General features: G+C 35.2%; 2 protein-coding genes across 2 annotated transcripts; both read left to right on the forward strand.

Annotated features, from left to right (window-relative positions):
- The first annotated feature begins 2,470 nt into the window (after positions 1-2,470).
- On the forward strand, positions 2,471-5,709 carry LOC121778734 (probable polygalacturonase At1g80170). The gene is made up of 9 exons (XM_042176140.1): positions 2,471-2,775; positions 3,204-3,335; positions 3,498-3,668; positions 3,764-3,784; positions 4,048-4,255; positions 4,368-4,449; positions 4,979-5,087; positions 5,163-5,279; positions 5,375-5,709. Exons 1-9 carry the CDS (start codon positions 2,527-2,529, stop codon positions 5,666-5,668), a joined length of 1,383 nt encoding a protein of 460 aa, XP_042032074.1. The 5' UTR covers positions 2,471-2,526; the 3' UTR covers positions 5,669-5,709.
- Positions 5,710-6,587: 878 nt separating this feature from the next.
- LOC121779880 lies at positions 6,588-14,713 on the forward strand. The gene is made up of 7 exons (XM_042177331.1): positions 6,588-6,830; positions 7,332-7,400; positions 7,984-8,103; positions 8,186-8,260; positions 13,056-13,190; positions 13,818-13,959; positions 14,466-14,713. Exons 1-7 carry the CDS (start codon positions 6,672-6,674, stop codon positions 14,624-14,626), a joined length of 861 nt encoding a protein of 286 aa, XP_042033265.1. The 5' UTR covers positions 6,588-6,671; the 3' UTR covers positions 14,627-14,713.
- The last annotated feature ends 3,176 nt before the right edge of the window (positions 14,714-17,889 follow it).

Consider the following 17,889-nt stretch of genomic DNA (forward strand, 5'->3'; position numbering starts at 1 on the left):
TAATAAGAATTAATAATATTAAAATATTATTTCTTAACGGATAACACGAACACGACACGGACACGACACGGACACGTATTGTTAACGGATAACACGAACCCGACACGAACACGACACGAACACGACACGAAATTTTCGTGTCCTTAACGGGTCGACCCGATAAGGACACGAACCCAATAAGCTCTGACCCAAACCCATTATTTTCGTGCCGGTTCGTGTCGTGTTATCGTGTCGTGTCAAAAATTGTCAGCCCTATGGGAAACTGAATAAAAGTCTTCCAATTGCAGAAGGCGTCACTAGCGATGAATTATGAGATCTATATAGGGCAGGCAACAAGGTTGGCATTCTGCACGCGAAAGCTGGACGAAGATCTTTTGTGTTGTGATTACTTTTTTTATATGTTTACAATGTACACAAAATATGGGCATTTTTAGTTTGATTTTTTTGGAATTGAGTCAAATAGGGTTTTTTATTGCTACAAATTATTCAATAAACCTTGCGTAATTGAATAAACTAGTATTTTTAACTCCAAGATGAACAAACTATTATTATCTTGTAAAATTATTTTGATTAGTTACATGTAAAATTATTAGAGATATATTGGTTTTAAGAACTACGTCATCCAAAATGGCCGGAGCAACTATCTTCGTCAGCGATGCGGGTCTAGTGCGCATATTAACCAACCAAAGGTGTGATCTACACGTGAAACAGCTGACCACCGCCAAGATTTATTCAAGTTGGCAAGGGAATCTCATCGGAGGAGGCCCTAATGAAAGTATCATATAAGTGGGCAAAGATTTATTCAAGCTGGCAAGGGAATCTCATCGGAGGAGGCCCTAATGAAAGCATCATATAAGTGGGTAAATTCATATAGAAAATTTTTACTATTAAAATAGGACTAATTTTCGTTGTTGTATTTTGAAGGCGCGCTACTTACCTTGTTCTATTAATTTTCATAGGCATTTTATATTAAATCATAGAGCATCAACTTTCACAATATTATTTTAAAATTAATTCTTCCATAGATTATTTTTTTCTATGGTAGATTGTACATATAGTTATTGAATTAATAAATTTCGAACTCTAATATAGTATATTAAAATTTTAATCAATAACAGATTCAATAATCCCATCTGCAATTGATCATGGACGAATTAAAAACGAGGATTGTGGTCAAAGAATATGGTTTCTTGGAATGAGATAATAAGTTATTTATACACAGTAGTTATCATTATGTGTAATTATTTCAAGAATGATGACTTTTGTTATAGAATATATTAGATTTTTCTTTAATAGGAGTATGTTAGAGTTCGCATTCTTTCTAGTATATATAATTATAATTACAATTAATGCATGCACTTATTTGTTTTATGGGTAAAAAATTAAAAAATTTAGTCAAATTCTGATTTGTAAGGTAATATTAAAATTTATTTTAAAAATTATGAAGTTTGAATTTATTCTCAATTATTCCATTGCGTAAAAATAAAAATTCAAGTCACTCATGCATAATACATTGTTCATATTTTCCACCAAAAAATCTCGTTTATTTATCAGTCGTAACAAGTACGTACCATTTTTGGCTTCTAAATCAGATATAACGTACGACTTTTAAAGAGTATACAATTTTACAAGAAAAACCATTATGAGATAATTGAAAATAAATCAAAACTTCATAATTTTTTTAGCTATTTTTAAATTGTGCAACAAATCATTATTTTACTAAACTTCTACTACATCCGTCCTACGTTAAGTGTCACATTTAGTGTGGCGCGAGTTTTACGAAATGTAAAGAAATATGAGTTTAATAAGTTAGTGGATTATGAGTTTCACTTATATATATTAGTTTTATAATAAAATGTAAGTAGAATTGGTTGGTGGAATGTAGGTCTACTTACCATTTATGGTAAAAGTGAAATCTGACTCTTATTATGGGACGACCCAAAATGGCAAAATGTGGTACTTATTATAAGACGGAGATAGTATGTTTTTTCTTCGCAATTTGCCTTTTTTTCTTGATCAGTTCAATCCACCAATCACATATATCACGAAAAATAGGTAATCATGAATCATTAATCATTGAATAACAAATCTTTCTTTCTTCTACGTGTCGGTTCCTACAATTATATTAATTGCATATATCTGGTCCCAAATTAAAATTAAACGCAAAATTGATATCAAATTGTTCATCATTAACTGTATGAACAAGAATGCCTAGCTTAATAAACTTGAAAAGCAACATATAAAATCTTGTAAATTTTTGTTGTTATGTCACCATTAATTATTCCTTTCTTCGAAGATTTCTCAATAACCACCTCTCATGGAATCAGTGTTGATTAATAAAGGGGAACGTATGTTTTTATAAGCAGATTAAAGAGTAACGCAAAATCCTTCTAATATTTAAATTTTCTTTTCATGTACTTTTTATTTTTTTATGAAACCCTTATATTAATACCAAAATGCACTCATCCACATAATTATAGTATTAAACTAACTCAAAACTCACTACAAGAGAACATCCTTAAAATCATGAACACACTACACTTGCTCTGCTTTCTCATCTTCCTGGCTCTTCCCCTTAGACTTACAAGCAAACAATATTCCGGAGGCTTGAACGAAGACTACGATGGCCCTTTTGAGGTGCAAGAAACATACGAAGAAGATGAGTTTGATGAGTTCTTGAACTTGCCAAATTGGGAAAGTGGTGGTCGGAAGAAGGATGTCTCAAACGTCGATGCATTTGGTGCCGTTGGAGATGGAGTTTCTGATGATACTAAGGTAATAGATAAGGTTGTAATCAATAACCATTTTTTTTGCTTTTTCTTAAAAGATTGTTAAAATCAATATTTTGTGCAAATTGCAGTGCATTAAAACACAATAATGTGAACTTTTGAAATCTCAAACTCGAAATATAGAAAAATCAGCCTCCTCTACAACTTTTTTCCATCTAGCTACTCCCATTATTGGGCTTAAAGGGAAACTCCACTCCTCAAAATACATAGGGCTGGAAAAATTGCTAAAAAACGATTTAAGAAAGAAAATGTCAAAATGAAAAAATAGAAAGTGAAAGAAAAAGAAAAAGGTTCAAAAAAATTTCTTCCATAAACATAGTTTTAAGTTATTAATATGATTATTTATACGATTTATTATTTGCAATTGAATAAAGTCTGTGCCAATATCTTTGTTGATTCCATCTATGTATATAGGCATTTGTAGGTGCATGGAAGAAAGCTTGTTCTAAACGTGGAAATTCAATTTTCTTGGTTCCAAAAGGGAAAAAATATCTAGTAAGTGCAACCAAATTCAAAGGGCCTTGTGCTGGCAAGTTAGTAATTCAGGTAATTAAATATAAAGACATTACATTTTTTTATTTTGGAAATTAAACGAAAATTCAAAGTGTTCAATGCAATGAAATAAAGCCAATAAAATGGTCGAGAACGAGGTTGTTATATGTGGATGAAACAAAAATGCTCACTCTGTCTATATGCATGTGTACATAGATTGATGGAACTATTGTAGCACCGGATAATCCAAAAATATGGGACCCGGACCATCCTCGAATGTGGCTTGGATACTACAATTTGAGCAATGTATTTTTTCAAGGGAAAGGAGTCATTGATGGCTCGGGCAGCAAATGGTGGGCAGCTTCTTGCAAAAGGAACAAATCCGATGTAAGAATTTGAGATTGCCTTAATTAGCTAATTTTATCAAGAAATTACACCCACATGACTAACTAGAGTTTCTGCTTTTGTCTTTTGTTACTCAGCCATGCTTAGGAGCTCCAACGGTGAGAATTTTTTTCAACCTTACAAATAAACTCTGAGGCGAAAGCAAATAAAAACATTTTCAAAATTTTCTTCCATATATTTTTCGAACATTTTGAGTTGATTGGTGGGAGCTTTTGCATAATTTTCTATGTAATATTCGGATAGATTTAAGAATTTTCTAAAAGTAAATAAATTTTAATAAAAAGACTTTGCAGGGGCTCGAGCCCCCTCCTAACTACATGTGTGTCATCCAATGACCAAGTGTGTGCGGATTGTTGTGTAGGCATTTACCATAGATTCTAGCTCGCGTGTTAGGGTGAGAGACTTGACCGTGCAAAACGGACAACAAATGCACTTTACTATCGCGAGGTCCGAAAATGTCCGAGTATCCGGCGTGACAATTTTGGCCCCGGGGAACAGCCCCAACATTGATGGGATCCATGTCACTACCTCGAGAAATATAGTGTTGCGGAATTGTGTGATTGGAACAGGTTGGCATCTTACTTTGTGTCACTTCATGTTGATATTTGAGTTGAAGGGCGAATGTAGTTTTGCACTATCATAGTTGTTTTGCACTATCATGGTTTTTGTATTGATATTTAGGTGATGATTGCATATCCATTGTGAGTCATAGCTCGAATATCAAGATGAAGAATATATATTGTGGGCCCGGTCATGGGATAAGGTAAAATTAATACAAAGGGCAAATGAATAAGTACGATCTTTATCGGTATTTTCAACAAAATGTTCTAATGTATGACTTATTACAATTGAATCGATGGCTGACCGTTTGATTTCACACAAATTAGAAACATGAGTTATTGAGATGTCAAAATCGGCTCAGCATAGCCCGATTGGTTTCGATCCTAGGTCAAACCCGAACACAACTTTCTAAATATAAAGAGATTTAGGCACGGAATCTCCATCTGTTCCGTGGGTTTGGGACGAGGCAACAAATATGAGATGACTTTGATCATCAAGAGGTTCATACAAGTTCAATTTTACAATGGGATTGGTCTGAACTCTAGTTAGTAGAGACAAGCACAAGACAATTCTGAGCAATTTTTATAGAACTTTCTATTATATACTATATAATTGTAATTTAATTCGTCCAAATCCATCTCTGTTATATGTAAATTTTGTTTTATTTTAAAATTCTAGCTTCGCCTCTAAATTTGACCGTGTATTAGATCGCTCACTATCACTTTCTTCAGTATAGGTAGCCTCGGCAAGAACAACTCCATTGGCCAAGTGGAGACAGTCACACTCGACAATGCCTTCATTCGAGACACAACAAACGGATTGAGGATCAAAACATGGCAGGTAAGACTTATTCTTATAAAATGGTTAAATTATCATCAACCAAATCACATGAAAAACGGGTTTCTTGTCTAGCAGGGAGGCTCCGGCTACGTGAGGGCGGTGCGCTGCCAAAATGTGAAGATGGAAAACGTCTCAAACCCCATCATCATTGACCAATTCTATTGTGATTCACCAACAAAATGTGAAGATCAGGTACGGCATACTAGCTCATGTTTTGTGTCATTGTAAATCAAACTTTAATTTTGCTTCTTTTTTTTTTCTCTCAAATTAATCCTAAATGTGTCAAGGCTTCGGCTGTGGAAGTGAGTGAGATATTGTACAAGAACATAACCGGGACTTCTGCAACGCGAATCGCAATGAAATTCGCATGCAGCGGAACAGTTCCCTGTAGCAAAATAGTCCTCAACAACATCAACTTGCAGAGTGAAAGTGAAGATGGTTATGAGGAGACCTATTGTAATAATGCATCTGGTTCCTTTCACGGCCATGTTCATCCACCTGCAGATTGCCTACTGCAGAAGAGAGAAGGTGTTGTTGAGGAGAAAATTAGCTATCAACATAACATTCATACGGAATTATGAGACAACGAGGTAGCATATGTTTAAGTATGCGTGTGTGTTTTGGAGACATGTAGTTAAAACATGATTGGATTAAGAAATTCCAGTTTTGGAGAAATTAGTAAAAAGATGAAAAAAGTACAAATAAAATAGTATATTATTTACTACTAATATTTATATAAACTGTAAAATGAAAGATTATATCTACTAATTTTATAAATCTTACTCCTAATTTTTGAAACAAATGTTTCATTCAAGTAAACAAAATTATCATTATAATTGGATTTAATACGCTCATTATTTCCGAAATAGCATTTATATGTGAAGAAAAAATAAGACGAAAGAAGAATACACAAATAAAAGTAGAAAAAAAGGAAAAAAGAAAATGAAAATCATGACAAAGATATTCAATTATTTTCTAAATAATGGATATAGTTAATTAACAAAAATATCACTAGAGGCAAAATGTTAAAAGAAATAGGGAAAATATCATAAAATTGTGCAAAAATCTTTAAATGATAAAACAATGTACGGAAATGAATGATGCTAATAAAATTTATTATGGACAATAAAGATGGAAGCAGCAATATCCAATTACTAAATCTGCAATTCTACAAAATTAATCAGTACCCCGTCCGTCCATGAAAAATAATCTTATTTTAAGATGTCAATAAAAAAAATAGTCTCATTTTTAAAAATAGAAAATTTATCTCTCATATTTTACCTATTTTTTTTCATATTTCTTCTTCTTATCGATATTACTTTACTAATTTATCTTTTTCATATTTCTTCTTCTTATCCATATTACTTTACTAATTTATCTTTAAAATCTCTTATCTATTTTTTAGGATTGGGAGAGAGTATTTTGGGATTAGGGGTGTAGAGATATATACAGTAACAATAGGGACCAAAACGAAATTAAAAAATTCCAAAATCTAAAATGAGTAAACTGCATTGAATTTGAGCTTAGCTGCAAAAATCTTCCCTTCCCACCATCAACGCTGAACAGATTATTCGTGTTGCAATTATGATAGCCATAATATCAAATCCGCCCCCATTAATCTCCCTTTTATCTAGACCTAATCCCCATTCCTCATTTGCTTCACCTCTCATTTGCCGCCGCCTCCGATTTCAGATCCGCGCTTCCTCTCTGGAGCTCCCGCTCCTTCCTTTCCCGATCGATCAGGTGATTTATTTATTTTTTTCCGTTTATTTTCCGGTTTTGATTCGCTCGCTGTTTATTTTGTCGATCTGTGTAACCGTCTTCGAAAGTTTGGAAAGTTTTCAGTTTATTTTGAGTTTGATTTGATTTGGAAATGGATTCAGTTTGTTGTTGATATGTCTTGGGGGTTTGGAAACTGCATAAATGTATGTGTGTGAGTATTTGTGAGACAGACTTAACTGAGTGAGTGTGCACAAGGAGTTACATGATTACAATTAATGGCTACATTTGAGGGAGCTAATGAAGTAGATCTGCAATTTTGGGGTTTTAGTGCTATGCGATTAAGAGATTGTCTTTTATTACCAAGACAGAGAGATAAACGTCATTGGTCTAGAATTTTGGCTGATAGCGGCGAACTCGATTTATTTTCAAGCGTGTTAGTTCAGTACAGAAATTGTGGTTGTGGATATTCTTTACAAAGATGATGATTCTTATTTCTTTGTGCCTTTTGTTTTGTATGTGTAGGTGCTCATTCCGTCTGAGGTTAAAAGCCTTCATCTATATGAAGCAAGGTATATAGCGCTGCTGGAAGAGGTATAGAATCTATATCCAAGGAAAGTAACATAACGTTGCCTATCTTTGTTCCCAATTTCTTTTGGGTGCACTGATAAGGTAAGGAGTATGTAAGCTTATTATATTCTCACTTGTGGCTAGCTCTTTTTTTAATTCAATTATATTAATATGTTATTTGCATAAGTGATAACAACCAGTTCATCCCACTTGGTTGCATTAGTGTTTAATGAGTTGAAATTTTTGAAAAGGTAATTCTACATGTTAAATGTTGGAGTACATCATGGTCAGATATCAATACTTTGGTTCACAGTTAGGAATCACATCTATATCCTCAAGAAGTCTTGGTGTCTTTATTGCATTGTCCATAAGAGCTGAAATAGTATTGAATTCTGCATCATAACAATGGTGCAGTAGCTTCACGACCACTGTCCCAAGCATCAATGCATGTTCTGGTCTTTGTTTTTCTTTGCTGGATGTGGCTTGATGTTAAAAGGGCTTCAGCATCAGTTGTTTTATTTTCATGGCCAAAACTAATACAAGTACATTAAAGAATACACTTCCAACTCGTTAGTAATGTCTTATGTAATTCTATTCTGTTATGCAGTCTTTGTTTCAGAAGAACAGGTCGTTTGTGCACTTTGTGCTGGATCCAATAGGTCTTGGTGGTACGTCAACAGAGGCATCCTTTGCTGCTAGATATGGTTGTTTGGTCACAGTTGAGAAAGTGAGGTTTGATGCTTCAACATACTTGTTGTATGCACTAAGTTTATGTTTATTCATTCTACATCCACTCTCGTTTTTTGCAGGTCGAAAAATTAGATATCGGAGCATTGGTTCTGATAAGAGGTGTAGGTCGAGTAAAACTGTTGGAGTTCAGAAAGGTAGGCCATTTTAAAATTCTTAAGACTACATTGTTAACATTTCTTGTGCAAATGTTTCGATTCCATTAACTTGGTTGTGTTAAATACATTGCCTTTTTTATGTTAGTTTTATATGATTAAAAAGGTTGTGTACAAGAATTTGAAGCAACATTAGGATCATCTGGTCAACACCGTAAAAGGTGTTAAATATTGAATAGCAAGGTTTAGGTTGATTGATAGCCATACAAATGTCAAGTAGTGTAACTTGTAGTATCAATAATTGGATGAATAACTAACGAAAAGGTAATTGAGTTGATGATGATGGCTCTGTTAAATTGATGCACGAGTCTAGTAGTCATCATACACCTTTTAGTTATTCTGTTCTTTATTTATAGGATACTATCATTATGGTAACATGTGCTGTTTTTATATAAGATATATTGATTTACCATATAAAATATCGTAGAGTCGGATTATTTATTGGTGCGTACAGTAATTAATGACATTTTAGTAAATCATAGACACCCATGGACCTAGTGATAGCTTTCTTAGTTTATGTCATGAAGTGATGTTATTGACCAACTTCGGGGCCTATAGGTTCTTTTTGCTTGATCTTTAGGAGAAAAGATATTAGATTTAAAATTTCTTTTTACATATATGAAAGGTACGAAACATAGTTTAATTTGATTTCGTTAATAGTGGTCATTTAGTGAAAATTTTTACAAAAACAATTACAACAAGCTTATTGTTCTTGTTACAAGTCTATAGTTGTAATTTCTATTGAGACACATCAAGGTGTAATATAGTGAGTCATCCCTGAATCTCTATATTCTAATTTAGGGGTCAATATTATGCGAATAGTATTTCGGTGGATATATAAGTTGGTAACGATGATAATGCATCATGATATTAACGCATATATTGTCATACATAATACCTTTTTTTGTTATTTGTTATCTCCAATTCCTTACAAACTTGAAATTCTTTATCGTCTTTTGTAGCTTTAAATAAATTTACCATGGTTCGTTCAAAGATCAAATACGAGCTAATTGCTGATCCTCGCACACGACGTGAGACATTTAAAAAAAGAAAGTCAGGTTTGCTTAAAAAACTAAATGAACTGAAAACGTTGTGCAACGTTGAAGCTTGTGGCTTTGTCATGAATGAAGATGGGAGCCAATCTCAAGTTTGGCCTTCAATGCCTGTGGCATCGGAAGTGGTACGAAGGTTCATAAGCTTACCTTCTTCTTCCAAAACAACTAACATGGTAGACCAGTCTGGCTTTCTTAGGCAAAATTTGTCTAGGATATCCAAGAACTTGGATAGAGAGACCAGGAAGGTTCAACACCTAGAGAAGGAACTACTCTTAGTGGAGTGTCTGGCCAAGGAGCAGGTGGATATTAGCAATTCTAAGGAATTGCATGAGATGCTTCGCCTATTGGGCAGGAAGATTGACCTAGTCGATCGTAAGATTGCTGATGTTGGGCCTTCTAGTTCTGTTAAAGCTGCAAGAGCAAGGGGGAGTAAACTTGACCTTCATCTTGGAAAGGGGAAACAGCCCATTTGAAGAATCCTCATGGAATCACATCTCAATTTCAGTAGTACTGCTACTTACTTAATTACTTCAATCCCTATTTTTCAATCCCTGCTTGAAGCTCTTTTAAAGATGCTTTTTATCATAACGCTATAGTCGCTAGTTTGTTATGAATTATTTCTTTTCCTTCGCTATTTTGATTTTCTCAGTACTTTTAGTCGATTTTCTCAGTCCTTTTAGTCGATTTTCTCAGTCCTTTTGGTCGATTTTCTCGGTCCTTTTAGTTGATTTTCTCAGTTCTTTTAGTCCATTTAGATAAGACATAATAACATTTATCAAATGAGAAGAGAAAAGATACATACCATAGACAAGCGATCTCCCCCAAATGTATGGAATCGGGGCTACAATTAGAAAGAGCTGATTTCCCAATCTTAAATGTAGTTTGAAACAAACAAGTGCCTAAGTCGGTATGGTTTTGAATTGATGAACTATCCTAAGCTGAGTTCTAGCCCATTGCTAGTTACATGGCTACATGCCCCACCTTATGTAAAATTATCAAGTTCCTCTCCAACCATGTAGACTAGCAAATAATGGCCACCATGGGTCTCTAGAGCACCTTGTGATGATTCCTAACGAACCACTCTATGCCAATTGTCAATTGTAACTAGATCCAGACATGATATTAGTGTCCCTATCAAGCTCAAGTTTTATTTAGACTTGCTCCAAAGGTTTTGTGCAAGAGAATTGGTCATACCATATTTAGAGTGATATTTCGCTAGCATTTTCTCCTCATTTTCCAAAGTTGCTTCATCTTCTCCATGTGGACTCCATTCAACATTGATTAATGTCATTTGTAGATTTTTCAATTGATATGCCTTCCTATTGAGTACGACATCATCTTTCCCATAAGTCAAGTTTTTATTGGTTTGTACCTTCTCGTGGCTAATTGCATAACTTGGATAGTACAAATATTTTCTTAACTTGAAGATATGAATGAAGATATGAATTATGACTGAGGATATATTAAGTGGTTGACCTAGTTGATAGGGCTACATCCCTAATTCGGTCAAGAATTTTAAAAGACAAAAGTTCCAATTAATTGGGGTCTTAATTGCTCGAGTTTGGTGAATCAAACACGCCAAGTAAGAGAAAGAGGAACATAAGAATTTTCTTAGTTGTGCTACATCATGAATGGAAAATATAAACCGCGGAGCAAGCTGTACCTCAGTGGGAACCGACATCTTTCAAATGGCTTCAGACGATGAAAATGAGCAAGAGTAGTAGATATACGAAGCACAATAGGTTTTGCAATAACAAACATTCTGAAAACCTTAATATCTGAAACATCCTCCACCAATCTCCATATATTCTTTTTGTGGGGAAAATGCATATTACTCCCTCCGTCCCACTCAAGATGTCCACCTTTCCTTTTTAATTTGTCTCACTCATAATGTCCAATTTCTATATTTGGAAATAAATCCCATCTCCTCTCTTATTAAAATATTCAACTACATTTTTCTCTCTACTTACTCCACCTAACAACTCCCACTAAAATCCCGTGCCACTCAAGAATGTGGACATCTTGAGTGGAACGGAGGGAGTATTTCCTAAAGAAGCTAGTCATAATTTTCTCCCAATATTGGTTGATTAACAAGTATGGTTGTTTCATTATGTTGGATAATCTTTTTCTATGCACACTGAACATGTGTGGTTGTTTTCCATGAGGCGTAGACTAAATGTTGAGCAAATATCTCCTCTAGTTATCATTTCTTAAATTTTCTTTTGTTATCATTTGGTTTAGCGTTCATATACCAAAGTTTGAAAACTTTGGTATGCCAAAGTGAATGGATTCCTTTACTTTATTACATATTGCATGGAGTTATATAAGCTAGCCTACTTTCTCTTTCTCTTTCCTCTTAAACTGCTTTCTTAATTTTCCATCTTTTCAAGCACAAATTCTAAGGTTAGTAAATCATAAACCTAGATGCCAATTAGTATATATTTTGGTAATTACCTTAGGTGTACAAACATGACGGTACTCGCGAGTTATGTCCACTCAATATTGATACATGTGAGTTGACTAGCACTAAAGGTGGAGCTGTTTTTTTTTGCACAAATAATTTCATTTGATTGGTAGTATTGTGTTTTACAAATGAATTCTAGATAAGACGAGGCATATAAGGCCATTAGGATTTCTATTTTCTTTTTCCAGGTGAACCAAACACTTTATTTGGGGTAATGACTAAATCATTATTTAATTTGATTCTATTGTATGTCAGGGGTTCTGTTAGCAAAGGTTTTGTTAAATAAATATTAGTTTTGTTGATTTGGTTTGGTTGTGTTCGGCAATGTGCACCTGTAGATGCTTAGGGTGATATGGTTGTACAGTTAGTCTGTGATCAATGAAAAGATAACTCGGGATCAAATCCATTTATTGTGAAGGATATTTGTTTTGTTGATTTCATGTGGGTTACTTCAATATTTACTTAGTGTCTTAAATAATTGGATTTGTTCTGTGGATATAATTAATGATTTTGGTGACTAATTGTATATAGAAGTTATTGAATGCTACAAGAGTGAAATGTTTTCATTCTCGCATTAATATTTATTTCTGAATTTGGTATAGAAATCAAAATAGTAGGTTTTTAATGTATACATGAAAAACAATCTAGTACTCCACTTTTTTTCAAGTTTTAGTAGAATGAAAAAAACAAATTTATGAACTTATAGAGAAATAAAGTACTTAGTCTTCCCAATTTGGTTGATGCACAAACCTTATTTTTTCTTTATGCCATTTCATTTGTTTACCTGGTAGTTAATGGTATATCATACATTTGTGAAATTACTGGCTTATAGTTTTACTGCAGGAGTTTTAACTGACCAATTCAAGCAATTTTTAGTTGTTTTACTATATCTGTAGGAACAGTGAACTAGGATAAGATGTATCATAATTTATCAGCATTTAGTATTTTTAATATCTTAGAACTGGCCGCGTCACATTTCCTTCTAGGTTTTCCATACTGGATTGGATTTAGAAGAGTTTCTTTTCCAAATGACTCGTTTATGATATATGATGTTGGTTGCTGCTGCATGTTATTTTTTGTGATTTTCCCAAGTCCAACATAATGATGTAAAATGGCCCGAGCTTAACACAGTACAATATTTCAATAAATATTGAAAACGTTTTCCTGGGCTGTTGCTTTTACCGATGATATTCATAAAAAAATCAAAGTTAGTTATATGGATTACATTCCTATTGCTTACTTGTAATTTCCATGACAGGCTCAACCGTACTTGACAGGTGAAGTTACACCGATGCAAGACAATGTTCCTCTCAACATGACAGAAATAAACTTTAAAGTTCTGAAGTTGAAGGAAGTTCTTCACAATTTGAATAGGTTAGAGATAAAATTGAAGGTTAATTCTCTATCCATCTTTCTGGCTCGCATCAACATTGTGCACGTGTAAGTAATTTTGACTATCTGTGTATGTGGTATGCTTGAGCTGTCACAGCTATTGTGTAATTGAAAAAATATATGTATAGGCAAAATAATTATCTGCCTCTAAACATATTAAATCTAGTCATTTTATTCGTTCAATTCAAATTTGAACCATTCAGCCCCTCGAGCTTAATGTAAATAAAGTTTGGCCATTCCCCCTTTTAATGGGCACTCCCTCAACTTGGTGAGAATTGAAATTGTGTTGTCGAACTATTTAGTTAACAAATTTTGATATATAGAATTTCGGAAGCATAAACAAATGACTAGGTAAATAATGGAAGAATATTCTTTTCAGTATGTTGCTTTACATAATTTACTAAATTGGATGGTTCTTTATAACTTAGACTTCAATAGAGTTTTCAACTGGAACTAGTTTGAAATGTTTGGAACTGATAGTAGAAATTCCATTACTTATATTTCATATGTGAGAGACATTTTATTAAGTAGTTTAGAAATGCTGCCTATATAGAAAGAGTGACATGTTATTGGTGAGCTTGAATTACCTGAACATATTCTAATTACTATTCCGATCTATCTATGACAGACACCAAGGGAAGCATCATTGCAAACTCAAATTACAAATTCTCTTGTTTGGGCTGAAAAGGAAATAACTTTGGATTACATCAGAGATTTTGTTCCATCCGTTGCTGAACGTGTTTCTTTTGCTGCGCTTCAACCTGTTTCAGGTAAGACATTTAAAATGGCCTTAACTTGCAAGTGTCTCCCCAACCCTTGAACTCAGTTATCTGATACTATCTCCGAATTAATTCCACTAATTAATTGGTAAACAATCCCACTAATGAGTACTGCTGAGCATGGAAAGAAAAACAAATAAAATACACCAACACTGACACACACACGTGTGTGTATGATATATTCATTGCACCTGTGATCCTTGCCATGAAGAGATTTCCAACACTTGTGTTTCTAGGTTTACAATCCCATTTATATGCATATCAAACAAAGTTGTTTTGATACATGTTTTTATGCATAAGCGGAAATGAACTCTAGAACAATAAAGAAGGCATTAGATGATTTGAAGTTTTTGCTCTTCTTTATTCTGCATCACTTAGAAGTATTGCTGTTCTTTGAAGTTATTTTTAAGTCGCTGTAAATCACTTAGAAACCAGACAGCAGCATTTGTGCATACATTGTTGTTTGAATTGAGTTTCTTTATCCCCTCAAACTTCAGGTTCGAATCAATCAGAACTGGCAAAGTTGCAGAAAGAAAAACTGGTGTCAATGGAAACAAGTGATACACTCCAAAGACTAGAGAAAGCTGCCCAATTAGCCGAAGACAATATCAGAATGCTTGCTGCCAAGCTTGCCATTCAATCTCTAGATAGGCAGTGAGGCTTTGCACAAAATTGCAAAATTTGCATAGTATGTCAACTTACTTATTTGTTTTGTTTATCAATAAAAAGAAAGTATTTCAGTCCACTTTAGGTGTTTTAGATGAAGCAGGAAGAATGGGTTTCAAAAATATGGTTTTGTTTGGAAAAGGATTGATTTATGTCTTGCTTTTTATTCAGGCGCAGATGATGACTCAGTTTGTCGTCTGCTTAGAGCATCTCCAACGGGACGGATCCGTCCTATTGGACTTTCCAAAAACACTTCCTGTCACGTCATAAGGATATCCCACTGCATAATGACAGACATCCCCAAGGACTTCCCGCGCGGACTTCCTGCAATAAAAAAAATTCACAAATTCACAAATATGCAATTTACGAAATTAAAATTTCAACACGAATACGGACGGAGGAAGTGAAATAATAATTTCATTAAATAAAACAAAAATAAAAAGTACAATTCAATCAAAAGAAAATTAAAATATCAACGTGCACCCCTCTGCGTCCATAGCTCTTCAATGATATCATTCTGAAGTCGAATATGGGCTTCTGTTTGGCGCATGTCGGCAAATGCACGGACCCGATCGGCCTCTCCATGGGGTATCTCCATACGTACATTCGCGGTGGCCACGTCGTGGCTTAGACCGGCACCGGCAGCATCTTCATTGGTCCACTGAGTCAGTTCAGGACCTTCACTTTCGACAATCATGTTGTGCATGATAATACATGTGTACATGACATCAGCGATGCTGTCAATATACTACAGCTGTGAAGGACCCTTCACTGCTGCCCATCGACTCTGGAGCACACCAAATGCCCGCTCCACATCCTTGTGCACTGATGGGCATCTGATCGTCTTCACAAAGATCGGCCAGTTTGGGTATATCGCATCCGCCAAATAGTAGCTCATATTGTGCTGGTTGTCGTTGGCGACGAAACTCACTGCCGGACCAACGCCCATGCACTGATCGTTGAACAGGGGCAACGAATGAACGACGTTGATGTCGATGTTCGACCCGACTACTCCAAAATACGCATGCCATATCCACAGCCGGTAGTCAGCTACAACTTCAAGGATAATCGTGGGATGCTTGCATTTGAAGCCGGTAGTGTACACCCCTTTCCAGGCGGCAGGGCAATTCTTCCACTCCTAAGCATACAATACAATCTATGCTGCCCAACATCCCGGGAAACCCGTGCACCGTCCCGTGCATATCTATCAGAAGTTGGCAGTCGTCAGGGCTGGGCTTCCGAAGATACCTATCCCCGAATATGTCCCTAACGCCCTCACAAAAAAACTACAGAAACTCACGGGCAGTCGACTCGCCGATGTGGAGGTACTCGTCGAACATGTCGGCCCCGCCTTCGTACGCCAGCTGCCTGATTGCGGCAGTGCACTTCTGTATGGGCGTGTGACCGAGTTTACCAACTGCATCCTCCTGAACCTGAAATACTCGTATCTATGCTCTAAAGCGCTCATGATACGCATAAATAGCGGACGATGCATCCTAAAACGTCGCCGGAATAAGTTCTCCCCAAAACGCGGCTCTGGAGCGAAGTAGTCCGCATACAACCGATGATGTGCAGCGATGTGGTCCCGGGGTACTATAGCTCGATGAAGGATGGGGCGAGGTACCGCCGGCTACTGCTACTGCTGCAAGGCGGCTCGTATCAGGTGATTTACCTACCGTCTAGTAACGGCCCGCACCTCTTCGTTAATTCGCCGGCGCAAGTCACCAGCACCCCCACCACTACCACCTTCACCATTATCACCTGCACCAGCCATTTTGGAATAGAAGCTTTAGAGAGAGAAAAAAACTCGTTAAAACAAGTGGTGCGAAATGAAATGACGTTCAACGAGCCGTATATATAGAGTTTTTTTTTAAAAAAATATATAAAATCGGGACATCCGCGTCGGCGACACAACGGCGGACGTCCGCACGGACGTCGCCGGAGAGGCGCAGATCAGCGGCATATTGTTACGAAGCTCGAAAGATCGTGGATCCACAACTATCCTCTCAAGTGCAACACCGTGTCGCACCAACCGACTAATGATTTGAAGATGATTACGCACTCCACGAATAGCCAAAAATGAAAAAACTCTAGTTCCTTGATGTGAGAATAAGCCCGTTGAACTTTCTTACTGCGGTTAATCTCCGAAACATCATACTTACTACTATTAATCAAGTAATCCCTTTTCTGACCCCATAGCGTCTCATCTTGGTGTGACGCCTATAAAATCATTAATAAACAAAGTAATTCATCTTATCTATCATTATATAAGCACACTGAGTAAATCAAAAGATATTGTAAAGGGAAAATTTTTTTTTAAAAAACCAATCCCCTACTTTTAAAAAAAAATGATTAATTATATCATAATTTTAATATTTTTTCTTAATTATTTATGATAAGAATTGGGACGAAATTTAGTATGATGTAGAAGTCGTGATATCATAACTTTCCCATTCTTTTAATTCCCATCATTAGTTTGTGACCCAAAAAATAAATAAATAAAAGACCAGCCACCTTTATTTCACTATTACTTCTACATCATACATAATTTCGACCAACAAATTTCCACAATTAATGAAAATGTCAAAGTTATATGATATATATTTTTATAAGTTACAAAATTGATCAGAATTTAACTAAATTTCATAATTTTTTGTGCAATTTGAACTTAAGAAAATGAATAGGTAGTTATCTCTAGAACAAATCTTTGCAAGCAACTATCTTATGATTGGCATGAGAGAACACTTGTCACTATAACCACCACGACCAATTCCTTAAGTTAGGCATCATCTTCTTCAAAGTGTCCTGCATACAATATGTATATCATCTTAATTAGCATGTTATTGAAAATCAAATCAATGATGAGTTGGAGTATATCTTGAGCGTGTGTAGTTGTGGAAGCACAGAATCAAACATGTGTATAATGCGTCTGATGTTCATAATATAATACAGCATCTCCTGCCCATGCGCGGTCTGAATCCAGAGCTGAGTAAGATGAGGAACACCGACGAGCTTGAAGCGACAATATTGTGGTCTGCCCAGACCGCAAAGTAAGCTAGTTCTTATAGCTTCTTTCAAGCTCAAAGAAGATAATATTAACAATAATATATCATCAGGAAGCATGCTAATTCGATCACCCTGAAAGTGAAAACTCAACATTGTCACCTATGTGTCTATGTTTTGCATATGTTATATATATAGTCGATCTGTAAAAAAGGATCAATACCAATTGCCAAATCTTTTTTTTTTATTATC

This window comes from Salvia splendens, chromosome 19 (genome assembly GCF_004379255.2).
Source record: "Salvia splendens isolate huo1 chromosome 19, SspV2, whole genome shotgun sequence".
Lineage (NCBI taxonomy): Eukaryota > Viridiplantae > Streptophyta > Magnoliopsida > Lamiales > Lamiaceae > Salvia > Salvia splendens.

Bases quoted from the DNA above. Each gene is read 5' to 3' on its own strand.
- LOC121778734 (XM_042176140.1), top strand. From the start codon at position 2,527: ATGAACACACTACACTTGCTCTGCTTTCTCATCTTCCTGGCTCTTCCC. The intron at 3,336-3,497 runs GTAATTAAATAT...ATGTGTACATAG, and splicing joins CTGGCAAGTTAGTAATTCAG to ATTGATGGAACTATTGTAGC. The intron at 3,669-3,763 runs GTAAGAATTTGA...TTTGTTACTCAG, and splicing joins GCAAAAGGAACAAATCCGAT to CCATGCTTAGGAGCTCCAAC.
- LOC121779880 (XM_042177331.1), top strand. From the start codon at position 6,672: ATGATAGCCATAATATCAAATCCGCCCCCATTAATCTCCCTTTTATCT. The intron at 6,831-7,331 runs GTGATTTATTTA...TTGTATGTGTAG, and splicing joins TTCCTTTCCCGATCGATCAG to GTGCTCATTCCGTCTGAGGT. The intron at 8,104-8,185 runs GTGAGGTTTGAT...CGTTTTTTGCAG, and splicing joins GTTTGGTCACAGTTGAGAAA to GTCGAAAAATTAGATATCGG.